The sequence below is a fragment of the Saccopteryx bilineata genome, chromosome 2 (assembly GCF_036850765.1).
Source record: "Saccopteryx bilineata isolate mSacBil1 chromosome 2, mSacBil1_pri_phased_curated, whole genome shotgun sequence".
NCBI classification, from domain to species: domain Eukaryota; kingdom Metazoa; phylum Chordata; class Mammalia; order Chiroptera; family Emballonuridae; genus Saccopteryx; species Saccopteryx bilineata.
The window spans coordinates 39,822,345-39,846,147 of record NC_089491.1 but is presented as its reverse complement, the minus strand read 5'-3'; the positions used below and the strand labels follow the sequence as shown (position 1 = coordinate 39,846,147).

General features: G+C 41.8%; 1 protein-coding gene across 1 annotated transcript in view; it reads left to right on the top strand.

The window, feature by feature from the left end:
• Window positions 1-23,803, top strand: part of UBE2R2 (ubiquitin conjugating enzyme E2 R2) — a 125,843-nt gene that overhangs the window by 96,473 nt on the left and 5,567 nt on the right. The window contains exons 3-4 of the mRNA XM_066256910.1: window positions 7,081-7,178; window positions 22,558-22,692. Of these exons, the coding sequence (XP_066113007.1) occupies window positions 7,081-7,178; window positions 22,558-22,692 (233 nt within the window). The remainder of the gene's footprint in view (window positions 1-7,080; window positions 7,179-22,557; window positions 22,693-23,803) is intronic.

Here is a 23,803-nt window from a genome sequence, read left to right as displayed (position 1 = left end):
TTTTTTTTTTTTTTCCCTGAAGCTGGAAACGGGGTGAGACAGACTCCCGCATGCGCCCGACCGGGATCCACCCGGCACGCCCACCAGGGGCGACGCTCTGCCCACCAGGGGGCGATGCTCTGCCCCTCCGGGGTGTCGCTCTGCCCCTCCGGGGTGTCGCTCTGCCGCGACCAGAGCCACTCTAGCGCCTGGGGCAGAGGCCAAGGAGCCATCCCCAGCGCCCGGGCCATCTTTGCTCCAATGGAGCCTTGGCTGCAGGAGGGGAAGAGAGAGACAGAGAGGAAGGGGGGGGTGGAGAAGCAAATGGGCGCTTCTCCTATGTGCCCTGGCCGGGAATCGAACCCGGGTCCCCCACACGCCAGGCTGACGCTCTACCGCTGAGCCAAGCGGCCAGGGCCCAGAATTTTTTTACTCAGTACTGTATACTGATTCAAATACTAATCCTTAATAGACACACCTAAAAACAGTGTATTACCAGCTATCTGAGCATCCTATAGCCCAATTAAGTTGACATAAAATTAACCTTCACAGATACCTGTCTTTTTCTGCCATTTCTTTTTTGCCATCTATATATATGGTTTTTCTATACTCTGTGTAAGTCATGTTCACAGCAGGTGTAATTTGACTGGAAGTACATTTGAATCTTGAAATAGCAAGATGTTTTATAATAAAGGTTTATTCCCTTTTTGTTTGATAACAATTTTTTTTTTTTTTACAGAGAGAGAGAGAGAGAGAGTCAGAGAGAGGGATAGATAGGGACAGACAGAAACAAAGAGAGATGAGAAGCATCAATTATCAGTTTTTCGTTGTAACACCTTAGTTGTTCACTGATTGCTTTCTCATATGTGCCTTGACTGTGGGGCTACAGCAGACCGAGTAACCCCTTGCTCGAGCCAGTGACCTTGGGTTTAAGCTGGTGAGCTTTGCTCAAACCAGATGAGCCCGCGCTCAAGCTGGCGACCTTGGGCTCTTGAACCTGGGTCCTCCACATCCCAGTCCAACACTCTATCCACTACGCCACTGCCTGGTCAGGCGATAACAAAAATTTTTTAAAATTTTTATTGATTTTAGCAGAAGAGGAAGGAAGAGAGAGAAAGAGAGAGAGAAGGAGGAGAAGAAGAAGAAGGAGGAGGAAGAGAGAGACATCAATCTCTTTCTGTTTGTGCCCCGACTGGGGATCAAACAGGCAACCTTTGTACTATAGGACGATGCCCTAACCAACCGAGCTATCTGGCCAGGGCAAAAAATTTTTTTGAATAGTATAACAAATGGTAGCTTAGCTGGTTCTGCTTTATCTCCTTTGATCAACATAAATTTCTATTTTTTTTTATTATTGTTATTTTTTTCTTTGTTTAGAAGGTTTCAATTTTTCCATATCCTCACTAACACTTCTTTTTCTTTTTTAAATTATGGCCATCCTAAGGGAATGTGAAGTGGTATCTCATTTTGATTTTCATTTTCCTTAATGACTAATGATGTTGAACATTCTTTCATGTGTTTATTGACCACTTATATATCTTATTTGGAGAGATGTCTGTTCAAGTTCTTTGCCCATTTAAACAATTTTTTAATTGATTTTTTAAGGGGGAAAGAGAGAAACATCAATTTATTGTTCCACTTATATATGCATCCATTGGTTGATTCTTTTTTTGTGTGTGTGTGACAGAGAGACAGATAGGTATAGACAGATAGGAAAGGGGTGAGATAAGAAGCATCAATTCTTCATTGCAGCTCCTTAGTTGTTCATTGATGGCTGTCTCATATGTGCCTTGACTGGGACACTACAGCAGAGCGAGTGATCACTTGCTCAAGCCAGTGACCTTGGGCTTCAAGCCAGTGACTGTTGGGGTCAAGCAGCGACCATGGGGTCATGTCTAGGATCCCACGCTCAAGCCAGCAACTCTGTGCTCAAGCTTGATGAGCCTACACTCAAGCCGGCGACCTTGGTTTAGAACCTGGGTCCTCCGAGTCTCAGTCTGACGCTCTATCCACTGAGCCACTTCCTGGTTAAGCGCATTGGTTGATTCTTATACCTGTCCTGACAGGAATGAAGCCACAGGCTTGGTGTACCAGGATGATGCTCTATCCAACTGAGCTACCCAGCCAGGGCCCAGCATCATTTGTTGAAAAGACTCTTATTTCTCTATTGAATGGACTTGACATCCTTGCCAGAAGTATATTGACTATAGATGTATAGCTCTTAGTTCTTTTAGTTTATATGTTTATTATTGTTCCACTTCTTAACTGTCATTGATTGTAGCCAGTTTTAAAATCAGGAAGTGGGAGTCTACTCACTTTTTCTTCTTTTTCAAGATTGTTTTAACTATTGTGGGTCCTTTAAATTTTCATGTAAATTTAGCCCTGGCCTGTTGGCTCAGCAGTACAGCATCAGCCCAGCGTGTAGAAGTCCTTGGTTCGATTTCCGGCCAGGGCACACAGGAGAAATACCCATCTGCTTCTCCACCCTTCCCCCCTCTTCTTTCTCTCTGTCTCTCTCTTCCCTTCCCACAGCCAAGGCTCCATTGGAGCAAAGTTGGCCCGGACACTGAGGATGGCTCCATGGCCTCTGCCTCAGGCACTAGAATGGCTCTGATTACAGTGGAACAACGCCCCAGAAGGGCCGAGCATCGCCCCCGGTGGACATGATGGGTGGGTCCCAGTCGGGCACATGCAGGAGTCGGTCCATCTGCATGCAACCTAGCCCCCCCCCCCTTATCACTTCAGAAAAATACAAAAAAAATTTTTTTCCATGTAAATTTTAGGATCAGTTTGTGAATTTCTGCAAAAAAAGAAGCTAGAATTTTGATGGGAACTGTGAGTCTGTAGATCAAATTAGGGAATATTTTTTTTTTATTTTTTTTTTTTATTTTTTTTAAAGATTTTATTTATTCATTATAGAGAGGGGAAGAGAGAGAGAGAGAGAAGGGGGGAGGAGCAGGAAGCATCAACTCCCATATGTGCCTTGACCAGGCAAGCCCAGGGTTTTGAACCGGCAACCTCAGCGTTTCCAGGTTGACGCTTTATCCACTGCGCCACCACAGGTCAGGCGGGAATATTCTTATCTTACCATTAAATCTTCCTGTTTTTCTGTTTATTTAGGTCTTCCTTAATATTTTTGAGAAATGTTTTATAGTTTTCTGTGTCCCTAACCTCCTTGGGTAGATTTCTTCCTAGGTAATTTCCTCTCTTTCTCTCTCTGTCTCTCTTTTTTTATCTCCTTCCTCTTTCCATCTTTCTTTTCTTAAAATATTTTATTTATTGATTTTATAAGAGAGGTGTGGAGAGCGCAAAGAACATATCAACTCATAATTGTTTTACTTTAGTTGTTCATTGGTTGCTTGTTGTATGTGTCTTGACAGGGCAAGGCCAGAGTTTCGAGCTGGCAACCTCAGTGTTCCAGGTCAACACTCTACCCACGGTGCCACTACAGGCCAGGCTATTTTATTCTTTTAGGTGCTGTTGTAAATGAAATAGATTTTTTAATATCTTTTTTAGGGTATTCATTGCTGATGTATAGAAATAAAACTAGACCCTGGCCAATATGGACGTCCTGGGTTTAATTCCTAGTCAGGGCACAAGCAACCACCTGCTTCTCCCCCACTCCCTTTCTCTCTCTCTTCCCCTTCCAGTTGGTTCGAGTATGGCCTTGGGTGCATCAGCCTCAGGCGCTGAGGATAGCTCAGTTTATGTGAGCATCAGCCCCAGATGGGGTTGCCAGGTAGATCCTGGTCAGGGCGCATGCGGGAGTCTGCCGCACTATCTCCCTTCCTCTCACTTAAGAAAAAAAAAAAAGACAACATTTGTGTGTTGATCTTATACCCTGCAACTTAGCTATATTTGTTTTATTAGCAGCTTTCTTATGAATTCTTGGGAATTTTTTTTGTCATTTGCTATTTCTTCCTTTCCAATTTATATACCTTTTTCTTGTCTGATTGATCTGACTGGAATTTGCAGGAAAGTCTTAAATAACAGTGTTTAGAATGTGTCCTTGTCTTATTCCTGATCTTAGGAGAAAAACTTTCACCACTGAGTATGATGTTAGCTGTAGGTTTTTCATAACTATCCTGTTTAATGTTAAGATAGTTCCCTTTTATTTATAGTTTTTGAGTGCTTTTATCATGTGAAAGTGTTGGGTTTTGTCAAATACTTTGTATCAGTAGAGATACCATCTTTTAAAAGGTAGTTTCTAAGTACAAATCTGTTTATGCCATTCAACTCCTCAGACATTTTATTTATATTGAGCTATGAACAAAGTAATGTACTCCTCTGGCCTAATTATTGTGCTCTATTTTTCATTTAAACTAGGTTCCTCACTACTTTGGTAGGTAGAATAATGGTTCCTCAGAGATGTTCACTCCTACTCCCTGGAAATTATGATATATTAGATTATATATTAAAGAGGAATCAAGCTTGTTAATCAGCTGTCCTTAAAATAATGATTATTCTGGATTATTCAGGTGGGCCCAGTATAATCACAAGGGTCCTTTAAGGTAGAAGAGGTGAGGTGTGTTAAGCAGAAAATGAGAGTGCGGGGAGATGTGACTTTGAAAGAAAGTCCCATTGAAATACAGCAGTGCTTGCTTTGAGGATTAGAGTAAGGGCGCCAAGAGCAAACAAGTGTGGCTGGCCTTCAGAAGCTAGTAAGAACAAGGAAAAGGGATTCTTAATGCTTCCAGGAAGAAATGCATTGCTGCCGACCCATGATGTTAGCCCTGTTGAGAGCAGTGTCAGATTTTGACGTACAAAACTGTAGAGTAATAAATTTGTGTTGTCTTAAGCCACTAAATGTGTGGTGATTTGTTACAATAGTAGTGTAAAACAAATACAGCTACCCAGTCATATTCTAGCCTATCATTTATGATGTTGGTTTATTTCTCTGGGCAAACTCATGTGTAAGTTTCCCTTGGGTTGTAAAAAAGTGTACTCATTATTCAAGGCCCTCAAGGCCCATGTTCAAGGTTTCTCAACCACTAAGCTTTTCATTCTTCCATATCACCTCTTAAGTATATCCACTGTCCAGTGTACCTAATTTCTCTCTTTGTTTCTGTCATGATTTTTTATCTTTCTCATGACATCTAACAATAATAGAATTTTCAAATATATTTTTGGTATTGACTTTATTCTTTTTAAAATTTTCTGTTATCTCGATATACAGTGTGTCCATAAAGTCATGGTGCACTTTTGACCACAGGAAAGCAACAGGCGATAGAAATGTGAAATCTGCACCAAATAAAAGGAAAACTCTCCCAGTTTCATACCTATTCAGTGCAGTTCGATGTGGGCTCATGCACAGATTTTTTAGGGCTCCTTAGGTAGCTATCCCGTATAGCTTCTACAGACTCGTCACTGACTGATGGCCTACCAGAACTGGGTTTCTCCACCAAACTGCCTGTTTCTTCAACTGCTTATCCCACTGACTAATGTCATTCCTATGTGGTGGCGCTTCGTTATAAACGTGCCAATATTCACGTTGCAATTTGGTCATAGATTAGAATTTAGCAAGCCACAGAACACACTACTTTCCTCTGTACCGTCCACATCTCGACTGGCATGGCCGTGGGCTGTTCCACTGTATACACGGTGTTACATCATCATCTGTGCATGCACACATGCTACCTCATCATCCTACAGAAACTGGGGGGGGTTTCCTTTTATTTGGTGCAGATTTCACATTTCTATCGTCTTTTGTTGCTTTCCTGTGACCGGTCAAAAGTGCACTATGACTTTACGAACACACTGTACTGTATTTCCCCATATATAAAATGCTCCCACATATAAGACACACCTTAATTTTGGGACCCGAAATTAAAAAAAGTATTACATAAAGTTATTGAACTCAAGTTTTATTCACCATAAAATTCATACAATTCCTCATCACTGTCAAAACTCCCATCCATTAGCTTGTCCTCATCTGTGTCTGATGAAGAATCAGTGTCTTCAACAATGAGCGCAAAAACTTATCAATGTGTGTGAAAAAAGCAGGAAATGCAAGTTAAATAACTACAACCACTCTATAAGACACACCCATTTTTTAGATCCCACATTTTTCAAAAAAGGGTACGTCTTATACATGGAGGAATACAGTAGTTGTGTATTTGTATGTAAATTTGGGTTATATATGTAAGAATTTTGTACATTATATAGTTATACTTCTAATTTGCTAAGTTTAAATCTTATTTTTCATTTTAGACCAAGAGATAGGTGGCTATATCTAACTCAGTCTTATCTTTTCTGTTGAGTAGCAGTGTTATTTTTGCATATGGTAAGCAATTAATGTGTTTGAGTTAAACTACTAAGTGTACTTGTGGATTAGGTCCTATAATTTAATTTTACAAACCAGAATATTAAAACCATAGTGGTAAGTTCTTCTATCCCATATAATTAAGTTGTTGTGAGGTATGTTTTCAGTTTATATAAATTATACTTATTAAAACCAGTGACAGATATCAAAGGTGATAGCATCTGCATGCATATTTTAAGCAAGGACAAGTTAGTTTTGTTTCTTTTTATGTACTTTAGGTACAGTTGTTTCTGAAAAAGAGATGTTTAGTTGCTTTCCTAGACTCTTGAATCCTGATTTCTCATGTTTGTCTTATTTCTTTTTTGAAGTGATTTTTTTAGAAGGTTGGTGTGCCCTGGCCAGTGGCGCAGTGGAGAGAGTGTTACCCTGGAGCACGGAAACTGGCTTCATGCTGAAGGTGCTGTTTTCAGCCCTGGTCAGGGCATGTAGCAGAAGCAATCAATGGGAGCACAACTAAGTGGAACAATGAGTTGATGCTTCTCTCTGTCTCTCCCTACACCCTTCTATCTCTTACCAAAAACAAACAACAACAAAAAGATGGTGTTATAGTCATACAGTGTTTCTTTTTTAACTAAGAAATTTATCTAGATTGGTCAAAATGAATATAACATAAAAAGGTTTCATTCTTTACTATTGATTTTAAATGTGAAAAAAAGGCAGAATTGTTTTCTCCTCTAATGATATAACAAATTTTGTAGGAATAAAAGAAATTTCAGCAGAACTGATGTCACTTTTTTATATCATATTTTTGAGTATTGAATGTGGTTTGTGTTTTGTAGAATGGAGATGTATGCATTTCAATTCTTCATCCACCTGTAGATGACCCACAGAGTGGTGAACTGCCCTCCGAAAGGTGGAATCCTACTCAGAATGTCAGGTAAGGGGTTAATAAGAAATAATCTGGTTCTTAACAGTGTATATTATTTTTAAATAAGTATGAAAAAGGTGCCAGAGCTTTTAAGTAGCACGCTTGTATCATTTTGAAGGGTTGTATTTTATGGATCATTAAGTGTATGTATGTTACTCATTTTTCTGTATTCACCTTGGAAGAAATTTTCTAGTCTGAATCCTTCCTCATGCATCACCTTGAAGTTCCATCTGCACCTTAGATTGCATGAATTCTGTGTTTAGATAGGTTGCTTCTTTATTCTAGGTTTCTTACTATTTTTTACAGAGAAGTCATACTCTTTACAAACAGAAAATTGACTTTACATGCTACTTCCAATAGAGCTTCCATTATCCGTTGTTTTTTGTTTTCTATATAAGTGGATATTGCTTGTTATTTGGAAGGTTTGTATATTTCTTGATTCCCTTTGATTTCCCCTATATAGTTATCTATCTAGATCAGGGGTCTCAAACTCGCGGCCCACGGGCCGCATGCAGCCCGCCGAACAATTTTGTGCGGCCCGCAGACTAATCCACGAAGTTCAAAATATTTTGGATAAAATTAAGTAAGCCTAGGGGCCTACTTGTATTTTTCATTTCTCTAGCATCCTAGCTAGATATTAGCTTAGTTAACAGCAGTTGTGATGCGAACTACAGTTTCTGGTCGTTTTGTGACCCTGAGTAAACTGCATGTACCATTGTGCTTGTTGTACTGATTTTTTTTTGTTTTCAACTGCAGTGAGAAAAGTGTTGCGTAACAGTTGCCTTTTGTAGACCTAGTGCGACCCGCCGAACGGCTGTGATCTTGCTCTGCGTCCCACATGCTGAGTTGAGTTTGAGACCAGATAGATGGATATTTAGTCATCTGTTTATTTATTTATTTATTATTTTTTTCTTCTGTATTTTTCTGAAGCTGGAAACGGGGAGAGACAGACAGACTCCCGCATGTGCCCCACCAGGATCCACCCGGCACACTCACCAGGGGCGACGCTCTGCCCACCAGGGGTCGCCAGCGCCTGGGGCAGAGGCCACAGAGCCATCCCCAGCGCCCGGGCCATCTTTGCTCCAATGGAGCCTTGGCTGCGGGAGGGGAAGAGAGAGACAGAGAGGAAGGATGGGGGAGCGGAGAAGCAAATGGGCGCCTCTCCTATGTGCCCCGGCCGGGAATCGAACCCGGGTCCCCCGCACACCAGGCCGACGCTCTACCGCTGAGCCAACCGGCCAGGGCCTGTTTATTTTTTTTAACGTTTTATTGATTAATGCTTACTTAGATTGCTGGTTCAAAATGCAGGGCTTACCTGGTCATTGTACATATGGGAGTTGGTGCTTCCTGCTCCCCCCCCCCCCCACTCTCCCTTTTTTTCTCCCTCTCCTCTCTAAAATGAATAAAATCTTTTTTAAAAAATTTTATTTATTGATTTTACAGAGAGAGGAGGAGATATGAGAAGTATCAATTCATAGTTGCTTCACTTTAGTTGTTCACTACTTGCTTGTCATATGTGCTTTGATTGGGCAAGCCCAGGGTTTCAAACTGGTGACCTCAGCATTCCAGGTCAACATTCTAACCACTGTTCCACCACAGGCCAGGCATCATCTTTTTTTTTTTTTTTTTTTAATTTTATTTGTTTATTTTTTACAGAGACAGTGAGTCAGAGAGAGGGATAGACAGGGACAGACAGGAACGGAAAGAGATGAGAAGTATCAATCATTAGTTTTTCGTTGCGTGTTGCAACACCTTAGTTGTTCATTGATTGCTTTCTCATATGTGCCTTGACTGCGGGCCTTCAGCAGACTGAGTAACCCCTTGCTCAAGCCAGTGACCTTGGGTCCAAGCTGGTGAGCTTTTACTCAAACCAGATGAGCCCGCGCTCAAGCTGAAGACCTTGGGGTCTCGAACCTGGGTCCTCAGCATCCCAGTCCCACACTCTATCCACTGCGCCACTTACTGGTCAGGCTAAATTTATTTATTTATTTTTTTAAAAAATTTTAAATATTTTTGGCCCTGGCCTGGCCAGGCGATGGCGCAGTGGATAGAGCATCGGACTGGGATGCAGAGGACCCAGATTTGAGACCCCAAGGTCACCAGCTTGAGCGCGGGCTCATCTGGTTTGAGCAAAAAGCCCACCAGCTTGAACCCAAGATTGCTGGCTCCAGCAAGGTGTTACTCAGTTTGCTGAAGGCCTGCGGTCAAGGCACATATGAGAAAGCAATCAATGAACAACTAAGGTGTTGCAATGCGCAATGAAAAACTAATGATTGATCTCTCTCTCTTCCTGTCTGTTTATCCCTCTCTCTGACTCACTCTGTCTCTGTAAAAAATAAATAAATAAATAAAATAAATAAATAAATGTTTTTGGCCCTGGCTAGTTTGCTCAATGATAGAGCATCAGTCCGGCATGTTGAAGTCCCAGGTTCAATTACTATTGGTCAGGGCACACAGGAGAAGCAACCACCTGCTTCTCCACCCCTCCTCTTCACCCTCCCTCTTCTCTCTTTCTCTCCCCCATCCCACAGCCATGGCTTGAATGGTTCAAGCAAGTTGGTCTGGGAAATGAGGATGGATCTATGGCCTTGCCTCAGATGCTAAAGTAGCTCTGTTGCCAAGCAACGGAGTCCCCAGAGCATCTCCCAGTAGGGGCTTGCTGGGTGGATCCCAGTCAGGGTGCATGCAGGAGTCTGTCTGCTTCCCCACCTCTCAATTAAAAAAAAAAAAATTTTTTTTTTTTTTTTAGATTTTATTTATTGATTTTTTTATAGAGATTGAAGAGAGAGAGAAGAGGAGCAAGAAACATCAGCTCCCATTTGTGCCTTGACTGGGCAAGCCCAGGGTTTTAAACTGGTGACCTCGGTGTTCCATGTTGACGCCTTATCCACTGCACCACCACAGGCCAGACCAAAAAATACATTTTTTCCTCATTACATTTGATTTTCCACTTTATTACCTATGCTAAGGTTTATCCTAATACTTGAAAATTTTTTTGTTTGATAACCTTTTATTTATCCTATAATATTTTTCTGCGACCAAAATCAATAATAGATGCTTCTTAATTACTTGTGACAATAAGGTTTATTTCTATGTTGAATTATTTTACTAATATACAGTTGATTAATAGCAGTACAAGTTTAGTCCTGGCTGGACAGCTCAATTTGTTAGAGCATTGTCCTGATACACCAAGGTTGTGGGTTCAGTTCCCAGTCAGGACATGTACAGTAATAGATGAATGTTTCTGTTTTTCTTCCTTCCTCTCGCTCTAAAATCAATCAATAAATTAATAAAGTGATACAAGTTTATTATACTTCTGATATACTTTTACTCTTTATATCTAATAATTATTAGAAATACATTTTTACAGAGAAGAGGGTGGGGGAGGAACGAGAAGTATCAACTCATAGTTGCTTCCTTTCAGTTGTTTATTGATTGCTTTGTCATGTGTGCCTTGACCAGGAAAGTCCAGAGTATCCAGGTTAACACTTTATCCACTGCACCACCACAGGCCAGTAGAAATGCATTTTTAATAAGATCGATAGTCATTTTTGGTTAGTTTGTGTATCAGTGAGTAATTATTATATTGCTAATATGAAGCAGAATACACCTTTGATTTTATACACATTTATGTATGGATAATTTACACTATATATACTAATCTATATATTAGATGCAATGATTAAGAAACCTTACTTCCTTATGACAATGTAATAAGAATAGCCAAACCAAGTCTTTTTTTTTTTTTTTTTTTTTCTTTTCTGAAGCTGGAAACAGGGAAAGACAGACAGACTCCTGCATGCGCCCGAACAGGATCCACCCGGCACGCCCACCATGGGGCGACGCTCTGCCCACCAGGGGGTGATGCTCTGCCCATCCTGGGCGTCGCCGTGTTGTGACCAGAGCCACTCTAGCGCCTGGGGCAGAGGCCACAGAGCCATCCCCAGCGCCCGGGCCATCTTTGCTCCAATGGAGCCTTGGCTATGGGAGGGGAAGAGAGAGACAGAGAGGAAGGCGCGGCGGAGGGGTGGAGAAGCAAATGTGCGCTTCTCCTGTGTGCCCTGGCCGGGAATCGAACCCAGGTCCTCCGCACGCTAGGCCGACGCTCTACCGCTGAGCCAACCGGCCAGGGCCCCCAAACCAAGTCTTTTTTTTTCTTTCTTTTTTTTTTTTTTTAACAGGGACAGAGAGAGGGATAGATTGGAATAGACAGACAGGAACGACAAGAGATGAGAAGCATCAATCATCAGTTTTTCATTGCGACACCTTAGTTGTTCATTCATTGCTTTCTCATATGTGCCTTGACCGGGAGGCTACAGTAGACCGAGTAACCCCTTGCTCGAGCCAGCGACCTTGGGTCCAAGCTGGTGAGCTTTTTGCTCAAGCCAGATGAGCCTGCACTCAAGCTGGCAACCTCAGGGTCTCGAACCTGGGTCTTCCGCATCCCAGTCCTACGCTCTATTCACTGCGCCACCGCCTGGTCAGTCAAACCAAGTCTTTTTAATTCCTCTGAGTTGACAAAAATCATGTAGTGATTGGTTATCAGTCTTTTTTTTTTTTTTTTTTTTTTTTTTGAGAGAGAGAGAGACGAAGAGAAAGAAGTGGGGATGAGTAGTGGAACCCATCAACTCGAATGTGCTTCTCATATGTGCCATGACAGGGCAAGCCTGGGGTTTTGAACAGGTGACCTTAGCATTTCAGGTTGACACTCTATCTGCTGCACCACCTCAGGTCAAGTCCTGTATCTTTTATTTGAAGATAGAGAAAAAGGGGTAAGAGCGGGAAGCACATCAACCCATAGTAATTGCCTCTTATATGTGCCTTGACTGGGCAAACCTGGGGTTTTGAACCAGTGACCTCAGCATTTCAAGTTGATGCTTTATTCACTGTGGCAGCACAGGTCAGGCCTGTTGTTATTCTTTTTTAAAAAATGAGTTTTATTGAGATATAATGTCCATACCATACAAGTCTCCTATTTTAAGTGTACAGTTCACAGATTTTCAATATACTCCTAGAGTTGTACAAATTTGTACATATATGGTACAAATTTATTGTAGCACAGTAAATTTTAGAACATTTTCATCACTCCTAAAGAAACTTCTACCTGGGCCCTGGCAGGTTGCCTTGGTGATAGAGCGTCAGTCCGGTGTGTGGAAGTGCCTGATTTGATTACCAGTCAGGGCACGCAGGAGAAGTGACCATCTGCTTCTCCACCCCTCCATCTCCTCCTTCTCTCTCTTTTTCTCTTCCCCTCCTGCAGCCATGGTTTGTTTGTTTCAAGCAAGTTGGCCCCAGGCAATGAGGATGGCTCTATGGCCTTGCCTCAGGTGCTAAAATAGGTCGGTTGCCAAGCAGTGGAGCAGCAGCCCTAGGTGGGCAGAACATTGCCCAGTTAGGGGGTTTGCCAGGTGGATCCTGATCAGGGTGCATGGGAGAGTCTTGTCTCTTGCCTCCCCACCTCTCACTTAATTGAAAAAAATAAAAACTTACACCTGTTAGCATTTGTACTCCCATTATCCTTCAACCCCATTTCACCATTCTACGTAGGAAACTACCAGACTACCTCTTGTCTCTGTGGGTTTACCTATTTTGTACATTTCCTCTGAATGGAATCTAACAGTATGTAGTATTTTCTTCCTTATTTTTTATTTGTATTTTTCTGAAGTTGGAAACGGGGGAGGCAGTCAAACAGACTCCTGCATGCACCCGACCAGGATCCACCCGGCATGCCCACCAGGGGGCGATGCTCTGCCCATCTGGGGCATTGCTCTGTTGCAACCAGAGCCATTCTAGCGCCTGAGGCAGAGGCCATGTAGCCATCCTCAGCGCCCAGGCCAACTTTGCTCCAGTAGAGCCTTGGCTGCGGGAGGGGAAGAGAGAGACAGAAATGAAGGAGAGGGGGAGGGGTGGAGAAGCAGATGGGCGCTTCTCCTGTGTGCTCTGGCTGGGAATCAAACCCGGGACTCCTGCACGCCAGGCCGACACTCTACCACTGAGCCAACCAGCCAGGGCTAGTATGTAGTATTTTCTATCTGGATTTTTTAACTTAGCCTAATGTTTTTCTTTCTCTTTTTTCTCTTCTTTTTTTTTTGGTATTTTGGTATTTTCAGTGAGAGGATGGGAGACAGTGTGAAGACTGCCCCATGCGCCCCTCCACAACCCCTGTCTGGGCCCATGCTTGAATCAGTTGAGCTATTTTTAATTCCAGAGGTTAGGACCACTTGAGCTATCTTCAGTGCCCAGTTGAAGCACTGGCTACCAGAGGGGAAGAGGGAGGGGAAAAGGGAGGGAGAGGGAGAGAAGCAGATGGTCATTTCTTTTGTGTGCCCTGCCTGGGAATTGAACCTGGGACATCCAAATGCCCAACTGACGCTCTATCCACTTAGTGAACTGGCCAAGGGTGTTCAGTGTTTATCCTCATTGCAGCACATATCATATTTTATTCTTTTTATGGCTGAATAATATTCCATTGAATATTATATCACAATTTGTTTATCCATTTATTAGTTCTCTGTTATAAATAATGCTAATATGAACACTGTGTACAAGTTTTTACATGTACGCATGTTTTCCTTCCCTTGGAGATAATCTGGGAGTAAAATTGCTGGGTCTTGTGGTAACTCAGTGCTTAACTTTGTGAGAAAGCGGCAGAATGTTTACCAGCGTGGCTGCACTGAGTAGTACATTCCCACTAAGCAATGTGTGAGGATTCCAGTTTCTCTGGATCTTGTTTACACGTACTATCTGTGCCCTTTTTTTATATAGTCATTCTAATGGGTGGACATGATATTTCATTGTATTTGTAACTTTTTTTTACCTAACTTAAAATTTTAGAACAGTTTTAGGTTTTCAGAAAAATTGAAAGTATAATTTCTTTTCTGCCCATCTGGGGCCATTGCACCATTGCAACCAGAGCCATGTTTTATTGCCTGACACAGAGGCCATGGAGCCATGCTCAGTGCCTGAGGCCAACTCACTCAAGCCAGTTGATCCCTGGCTGCGAGGTGGAGTGGGGTGGAGAAGCAGATGGGCAATTTTCCTGTGTGCCCTAACTGGGGATCAAACTTGGGACATCCACACGCTGGGGCGATGCTCTACCACTGAGCTAATTAGGTCATGGCCACTACATCATTTTATAAAAGGAATTTGAGCACCCATAGATTTGAGTATTTGTGGGAACCTAGAACCGATCCTCTTTGATACTGAGGGATACATGTAAAGTTGTGGGAGAGTAAGAAGTTATATGCAGATTTTGATTGTATGGAGATCAGCACCTCTAATCTCTGTGTTGTTCAAGGGTCAGCTGCATATTTTCATTATGTCATATGGTAAACATACTCTTAGTATGTTTTATCACAGTTGATACTAGCAGTAAGTACCTGGCTGAGACTCTGGTTTTAGGGTTTCTCACTGTAGCTACTCTTTTCCCTCTTTCCATTCTGTACTCTTTAGAACAGGGGTCCCCAAACTTTTTACACAGGGGGCCAGTTCACTGTCCCTCAGACCATTGGAGGGTCGGACTATAAAAAAAAACTGAGGCCCTGGCCGGTTGCCTCAGTGGTAGAGCGTCGGCCTGGCATGCAGAAGTCCCGGGTTCGATTTCCGGCCAGGGCACACAGGAGAAGCGCCCATCTGCTTCTCCACCCCTCCCCCTCTCCTTCCTCTCTGTCTCTCTCTTCCCCTCCTGCAGCTGAGGCTCCCTTGGAGCAGAGATGGCCCAGGCGGGCGCGGCAGAGCATCGCCCCCTGGTGGGTGTGCTGGGTGGATCCTGGTCGGGCGCATGCGGGAGTCTGTCTGACTGTCTCTCCCCGTTTCTAGCTTCAGAAAAATACAAAAAAAAAAAAAACCCCTAAAAACAAAACTATGAACAAATCCCTATGCACACTGCACATATCTTATTTTAAAGTAAAAAAACAAAATGGGAACAAATACAATATTTAAAATAAAGAACAAGTAAATTTAAATCAACAAACTGACCGGTATTTCAATGGGAACTATGCTCCTCTCACTGACCACCAATAAAAGAGGTGCCCCTTCTGGAAGTGCGGCGGGGGCCGGATAAATGGCCTCAGGGGGCTGCAGTTTGGGGACCCCTGCTTTAGAAGGAAGTCAGAGGTGAAACCCATACTTTAAGGAGTGGAGGATTTTATCTTCTAGAGGCCAGAATATCTGTATAAATTATTTGTTTCTTCTGCACAAGAGATTGATTATTCTCCCCCCACTTATTTATTGATTAATTTTATTAACCATTATTAATGATCTGAAAGGTAGTAACTTGATTAGGTTCTCCACTTTTGTCAAAAGCTAAGAATTGAAAGCTTTCTGACCTAGCACCAAGATTTCTTACCCAGTTCTTTCTCAGTTATTTATTTCCCACTTTCTGGGACATGTTCACCAAGGGGTCTGTCTGTTCAAGAGTTATCAAATAATTTTATTTATGTTCATTATAAATTTATTTACATACCTTGTTCAATCCAGTATATTTTAAAAGGGTAGAGAAAATAGATATATGAGGTGAGGCAAAAGTCGATTTACAATTGTGAGTACATAAACAGTTTATTATTTATTATTTTAAGCAAGAGAGATGGACAGGGACTGACTGGAAGGGAGAGAGATGAGAAGTATCAATTCTTTGTTGTGGCATCTTAGTTGTTCATTGAGTGCTTTCTCATACATGACTTGACCAGGGGCTCCAGTGAAGCCAGTGATGCCTTGCTCAAGCCAGGAACCTCATGGTTTAGAATCTGGGACCTCAGTATCCCAGGTCAGCGCTTTGTTTTCTGTGCCACCACTGGTAAGGCAAAACAGTTTATTCTTGTATTACTAATAATAGTATTTTTATTCAAACAACTGTAAACCTAATTTTGCCCACCCCTGTATTTTTTTTTTTTTTTTGGAGAGAGAGACAGGAATGGGAAGAGATAAACATCAACTCATAGTTGTGGCTTCAAGCCGGCAATGATGGGATCATGTCTGATCCCACACTCAAGCCAGTGAGCCCGTGCTCAAGCTGGATAAACCTGCACTCAAGCTGGCAACCTCCGAGTTTTGAACCTCGGTCCTTTGTGTCTGAGTCCAACACTCTGTCCGCTGTGCCACTGCCTATTCAGGCATGCCTGCCTTTATATTCTAATCTGAGACCCTCATTCCTACTACGTATTCTCAGGGATATGTCCATCAGCAGCATCTTTAGAACTGCACAACAGGAACTGTTACATTTGTTAATTGTTTTACCAGCAGAAAGAACCCTTTTTGTAATGTGTGACCCATTAAGCTACCACATTTTCAGTTATAACAGAACTTCTTTGCCACAATGTCCTCTTGAAATTCTTCCATCATGAAAACTCATAATGAAGACTGAGTTTTAACTGGGTCATCTTCTGTTGTTTCTGGTCCATCTACTGAAATACAGTGTGTCCGTAAGTCATGATGCACTTTTGACTGGTCACAGGAAAGCAACAAAAGACGATAGAAATGTGAAATCTGCCTCATCATTTGTTCGTACTTTCTTTTTCCTCTTAGCATTTTTCGGTTTTCCAAAAATTGCTACTATAGTTCCTTACCTTGGCTTAAAGCAGGGATGGAAAGAGCACATTTATTTCTAGGAGTATACCTAACTCGGTGAATGGTGGTGGTAGTTATGGGAATTGTGCAATAAATTCAAAAAGTTAAGAACTCTCAATTCTTACTGGTTTAGTTCTGTTCTGTATTGTAACACATGTTAAATACGTACACAGCTGGATTTGGACAACCATACCTGTTCCTCCATAGCCATAGAGAATGGCTGTGGTGTTTTTCTTTATGAGAACTGAGTCTTGGGATAGACCCTCAGACTCTACTTTGCTAATCCAAGAAATGTATGTCCTGGTGCGGAAAGATTGTCTAAATCAATGGTAGTCAACCTGGTCCCTACCACCCACTAGTGGGCGTTCCAGCTTTCATGGTGGGCGGTAGCGGAGCAACCAAAGTATAAATAAAAAGATAGATGTAACTATAGTAATTTGTTTTATAAAGATTTATTCTGGCCCTTCCCGGCCAGAGCACACAGGAGAGGCGCCCATCTGCTTCTCCACCCCTCCACCTCTCCTTCCTCTCTCTCTCTTCCCCTCCTGCAGCCGAGGCTCCATTGGAGCAAAAAGATGGCCCGGGTGCTGGGGACGGCTCCTTTGCCTCTGCCCCAGGCGCTGGAGTGGCTCTGGTCGGGACAGAGCGACGCCCCCTGGTGGGTGTGCCGGGTGGATCCTGGTCGGGCACATGCGGGAGTCTGTCTGACTGCCTCTCTGTTTCCAGCTTCAGAAAAATACAAAAAGGGAAAAATAATTAAAAAAAAAAAAAGATTTATTCTGCCAAACTTAGCGAAAATCCAACATAAAGTACTTGGTAAGTAATTATTATTCTATGCTTTAACTTGCTGTAACTCTGCTTTATAAATTTTATAAAGTAAAGTTACTTTCCTACTTTATAAATGACCATTACTATGGAACCGGTGGGCGGTTAGAAAATTTTATTACTAACAGAGCTACAAGTGGGTGGTAGGTATAAAAAGGTTGACGACCTCTGGTCTAAATGGACAAATGTGACTCTATGTGATTAAAAACCAGAGCCTCATCTGGCACTGTGAATTTAAATGGACAGAATGAGACTAAAGAGTATAGTTCATTTTCCTGATCCCTTTGTTCATGATCTGCAAGAAACCAGTTCCTTTAATGGGCTTGAGTAATGTCTTCATTGGGGGAATGACAGTTTCATTATTTGGTTTCTTTCCCTTCTTTTCACTTATTGTTAACCTGCACCTGCTTTTTTCCTTCTGAAAAACAACAAAAAAAGACTTTAAAACAGTTACTGAAAATAAAAGATGACAAGGAAAAGCATATCTTGTACATTTTGCCACTACTGTCCTAGCAGTCTAGTTTTTCCACTCTATAAAAACAATACTTACTCGCAGTTTATTGTGCTACAGGTGTAATAATGCTTGTGTTAAATTATTTTGGTACAAGTGATAAATATTAAACTATGTATGCCATTTGCTCCAAACCTTTTCCCATCATGGTATGTAGGAAAAAATGAAATGATAGTATTTGTAGATCACAATGAACTGAAGGTGCTCCTCCAGCCAGAAGTTGTTTCAGAGGCTCAAGTTGTCCCAGGTTTGACCCGCCCAACTGATGAGGGAGGGAATCAATATAGGTGTAATTAACCTTTAACCCATCCACAGCATAATGGTTAGAAAATTTTGAATAGGATATTGCTTTTGAATTGCATCAGTAATCTTGGGGTGGGGGGGTGTCTTAAATCTGCTTTTCTCTATATTGGCCTATTAAGTAGGCTCTCACTACTTGGTGATAAAATGGCCACCTACTCTATGTTTTCCATATTGTTATTGATCCAACAAGAATAAAAATATTTTCTGCTCTTAGGTTAGGAAAATGGTAGGTCTGACCAGGGTTCTGATTGGCACAGGTGGATGGAGATCACATGTATATCCCCAAACAAACCCATCATCATGACAAGATGGATTGAATCCTTTGCAAGCACTTGGTAGTATGTGGGTAAAAGCTGGTTGTTTGTATGAAGGTGTGGCATGATAGTGGCATGGTGATAGGAAGAGATTGACCTCACCTGAACTAATGGAATGGATTCTCCATACCAAAAAAAAAAAAAAGATTCTGCTTTCCAGTTGAAGGGAAGAAGTGAAAATATGTTGGGTTGACTGTTGTTACAGTCCACCTAATGTTTCTGAAAGCATTGTGGAATTCTTTTTTTTTTGTTTTTAACATGTTGAGAGAAGGGGAGATAGTGAGATAGACTCCCATATGCGCCCTTACCAGGAACTACCCGGCAACCACATCTAGGGCCAATGCTCAAATCAACCAAGCTATCATCAGCTCCTGAGGCTGATGCGCTCCAATGGAGCTATCCTCAAGATCCCAGGGCCACGCTTGGACCAAATGAGCCATTGGCTGTGGGCGGGGGGATAAGGGAGAGAGGGAGGAAGGGGAGAAGCTGATGGTCGCTGATCGGGAACTGAACCCAGGATGTCCATATGCTGGGCCAACACTATCCACTGAGCTACCGGCCAGAGCCAATGAATTTCAATTTAAGAGTACATGGTAGAGGCCCTGGCCAGTTGGCTCCTTGATAGAGCATCCGCTGGGTGTGTGGATGTTCCAGGTTTGATTCTCAGCCAGGGCACACAGGAGAGGCACCCATCTGCTTCTCCACCCTTCTCCTCTTTTTTCTCTCTCTTCCCCTCCTGCAGCCAAGGCTCCATTGGAGCCCAGTTGGCCTGTGCGCTGAGGATGGTTCCATGGCTTCTGCCTCAGGCGCTAGAATGGCTCCAGTTGCAACGGAGCATTGCCCCCTGGTGGGCATGCCGGGTGGATCCTGGTCAGGCGCATGCCTCCTGGCTTCTCACTTCAGAAAAATATAAAAAAAAGCCAAACAAGAGTACATGGTAGAAATTGACCTCTTGTTTTGTTAGAAATTGATGATTTACGAATTAAAATTTTTTCCCCCAATATAGTATTTTAATAATGTACACAAGATGTAAAGAAATACCAAGTGGGTTAAACTATTTTGTGGGGAAAGTCTCCTAGTTAAACTAATAGAGTCAATGGTGGGATTCAAATAATTTAATAGCTGATTTTCTGCTTTAATGACCATTTCAAGTACAAAAAAATATACACTGAAAGGTAGTTTGTTATATACATTTAATACTTAAAAAGAATAAAAGAGGTAACAAAACTAGATTATAAGAAAGTTTTATTTATTTATTAGATTTTATTTATTTTAGAGAGGAAAGAGAGAAAGAGAGAGAGAGAGAGAGAGAGAGAGAAGAGGGGAGGAGCAGGAAGCATCAACTCCCATATGTGCCTTGACCAGGCAAGTCCAGGGTTTCGAACCGGCAACCTCAGCATTTGGGGTCAATGTGTTTATCCACTGCGCCACAACAGGTCAGGCGATTATAAGAAAGTTTTAAAATATTAATGAAAAAATATTAAATAGTACCTGACCCAAAAAAAACCCTGTTATTTAAGATATTTTCAATATTTAATATTTGGCACTTTTTCTCTTTACATTGTATGTTTGTTCACTGAAGTAACAAATGCAAGGGAATTAAAATGTAGTATTTCATCAAAGGTATAAGTTTTATAAAATGAATATTACAAGCATAGTTCCATCAAATTTTTTTCACGTATGGATGGAATGAACATTGCCATGGGCACCTAGAATACGCTGTTGCGCAGATGAATGTTAAAAAAAAAAGAGTAAGGATTGTAAATTTGTGATTTTCACATTGGGCGGTTGCCTCAGCGCCCACATTAGAGAGAACTCATTACAAGTGCCATTTTAACAACCAGTTCACTAAACTCTACAAAAGGTATTGGTTCTGCTGAACCGGTGCAAACTGGCTGAATTCCACTACTGGATATGATTCATCTAGACATGTGGCTAAACTTATTAAAAATTCAGTTTCTGCCTGACCTGTGGCAATGGATAAAGCATCGACCTGAAATGCTAAGGTCATTGGTTCGAGGCCCTGCGCTAGCCTAGTCAAGTCACATGTGAGAAATAACTACAAGTTGCTTCTTACTCCTCTCCCATGCCTTTCTCTCACTCCTCTCTAAAATTAAAAAAAAAAAATTTTTAATTAAAAAATTATTTCTCAGTTGCACAAGTTACCTTTGAACATCTCAATAGCGACATGTGGCTGGTGGTGTCTACCATATTGGATAACACAGATTATACATTTCCTCTATCATAGAAAGTTATAAGTATAGAGTACTGATTAAAGCTATATTTTTGTTTATATAAATATATACTGTACTTTTTCCTTATTCTGCTTATCTTCCTTCTTCATTCCTCCCTCCCTTTCTTTTCTTTCTTTTTCCAAGTGAGCGGAGGGAATATCGGGAGGTAGCTTCCCGCATGTGTCCCAACCGGGATCCACTCAGTGACCCCTATCTGGGGCCATGCTCACAACCGAGCTATTTTTAGGGCTGAGGCGAGGCTCCACAGAGCCATCCTCAGTGCTTGGGGCCAATGTGTTCAGACTAATTGAGCCATGGCTGCAGGGGAGGGGGAATAGAGGGAGGGGTGGAGAAGCAGATGGTTGCTTCTCCTGTTTGCCCTAACTGGGAATCGAACCTGGGAAATCCACATGCCAGGACTGAGGCACTGAGCCAACTGGCCAGGGTCACCTGCTTATCTTTCTAACAGGTTCTGTATGTTTTCTTCTGACACAACCCTTCTGGAATTTCCTACCTACATTTTTCTTTTGCTCCTTAGGATATTATGTCATTTCATTGGCAGTGATGAGTTTCTTTTAGTTTCTTAATGTAATTATTGGAGAAATCCAGAATGCTCTTGGCAGGCAGGACAAGGAGTTATTTCTAACAGAACAGAAAAGTGTGTGTATGTGAGTGCACACACACACACCCCACAGGTGCACACACATGCACACTGGATTTTAACTAGACTTCACCTTTTAGGGAAATGTTTCATCAAATTAAACATCTAATTGCCTGGTTCCCTCCCTTTATTTTTTGCTTGGGGCCATGAGTAAAAGGCTATTTTGCAGCAACACAGTCTTATATGCATTGAGAATAGAGAAATTTAATTTTTCCTCCCATTTTTTTTCTTTTGTACATGCACAGAGTCTTTCAGGCAACAAGCCTGGGAATAATTTGGACTATTTGGGGAGCCTATTGTGCTCTTTGGCTATTTTATCTAATTGAAACTTTATTCCTTATGATTGATTAAGGTGTCTGGTTTTTATCTGTGGATGAAAATTTGCTGTTTATATTTCCCACAAGATACGTTAAGTCTTGTTCAGTGTTGTACATCCAACATCTTGGTGCCTCTAGAATTTTGACTGAATATTTCTATTATTCAAAGTCTAGTTTTATTTCCCTCCATTTTCCTGCTTAATTCTTTCTCCATTTAAAAATACAGAAAAGAAATACATTTGTATATAATTCTGTTTTTTTAGATCTTCTAAGCAGCTACGAATGGAGAAACATCATTTTTACCCTCTCCCACGAAATGATTGCCTTGAATCTGAATATGTTTTTGCTTTTCTTTTTCCTATTGCACTTAATTTGTAATTTTTTAAATGTTAATTTGAAAACTTCCAGACCTCTACTTTTTACGTATTGTGACATGTAGCAAGTTGAGAAAGTACCGTCTACAGTTCTATGTCCTGCAACATGATCTCGTGCTGGACTCACACATTTCCTCTGCTTTTGTCTCTGAGCTAGCTTGGCCAGCTGAGAAAACAAAATTTTACGATTTTTTTCATTTAAGGTCTCAAATATTGTAGTCTTAAATTTAAAAGAATACTTTTGAATCCTGTATTTGTAGTTGACCCTTTTTTTTCTGTTTCTAGGACTATCTTGTTAAGTGTAATCTCATTGCTTAATGAGCCCAACACCTTCTCCCCAGCCAATGTGGATGCTTCGGTTATGTTTAGGAAATGGAGGGACAGTAAAGGAAAAGACAAAGAATATGCTGAGATCATTAGGTAAGTTGCTTTGTCTTTGGTTTGATAACTTTAAGTCTTTATACTTAGAACTACAGTAATATCCTAGAACCAGCAGTTTAGATTGAACTTCATTGTTTACTCCATTTCTCTCAATTACATTTGTTTCGGGAGGGATTTGTGCCTGAGCCTAATGTTTGGCTTTTGAGAGAACACATACTACAAGATAATGTTGCAGCAGATCAGATTTCTGGGAACCAGAATGTCTAGGTTTTGAGCCAGACAATTCAAACTCCCCCTCATAATAATTTTAGGGTTGATTGTATTGTTCTGGACTTCAACATGTCTATTATGTGTAGCAAACACCCAAGGTATTCCAAACGCTCCAGTACTTTTCAAGAATTTTATTAATGAAGCCTTTTGACCACAGTAGCTAGTATCTTTGTGTATCATCATTGTCGGTAACATTAGTATGTGTTACCAGAACCCTGGAGTAAGAATCAGGAGACTCGGAATCTATTCCTAGCTCTACCACCCTATATGACCTTTTAACTTTTTGGGCCTTTAGTTTTTGGTTTTTTTTTAAAATATATATAAAAGGGAAAAGAATTATAGAAGGTATTAGGCCATGGTTTTTATAACAGGACCCAAGAATTGAAATAAGTTCAGTTTTCCTTAATCCAATTGCATTTTTTTAAAATTTATTTATTTTTGTATTTTTCTGAAGCTGGAAACGGGGAGAGACAGTCAGACAGACTCCCGCATGCGCCCGACCGGGATCCACCTGGCACGCCCACCAGGGGCAACGCTCTGCCCACCAGGGGGCGATGCTCTGTCCCTCCGGGGCATCGCTCTGCCACAACCAGAGCCACTCTCCCGCCTGGGGCAGAGGCCAAGGAGCCATCCCCAGCGCCCAGGCCATCTTTGCTCCAATGGAGCCTTGGCTGCGGGAGGGGAAGAGAGAGACAGAGAGGAAGGAGAGGGGGAGGGGTGGAGAAGCAAACAGGCGCTTCTCCTATGTGCCCTGGCCGGGAATCGAACCCGGGTCCCCCACACACCAGGCCGACGCTCTACCGCTGAGCCAACCAGCCAGGGCCCCATTTTTATAAAGATTTTTTAAAATTGATTTTAGAGAAAGGTGAGAGGGGAGTTA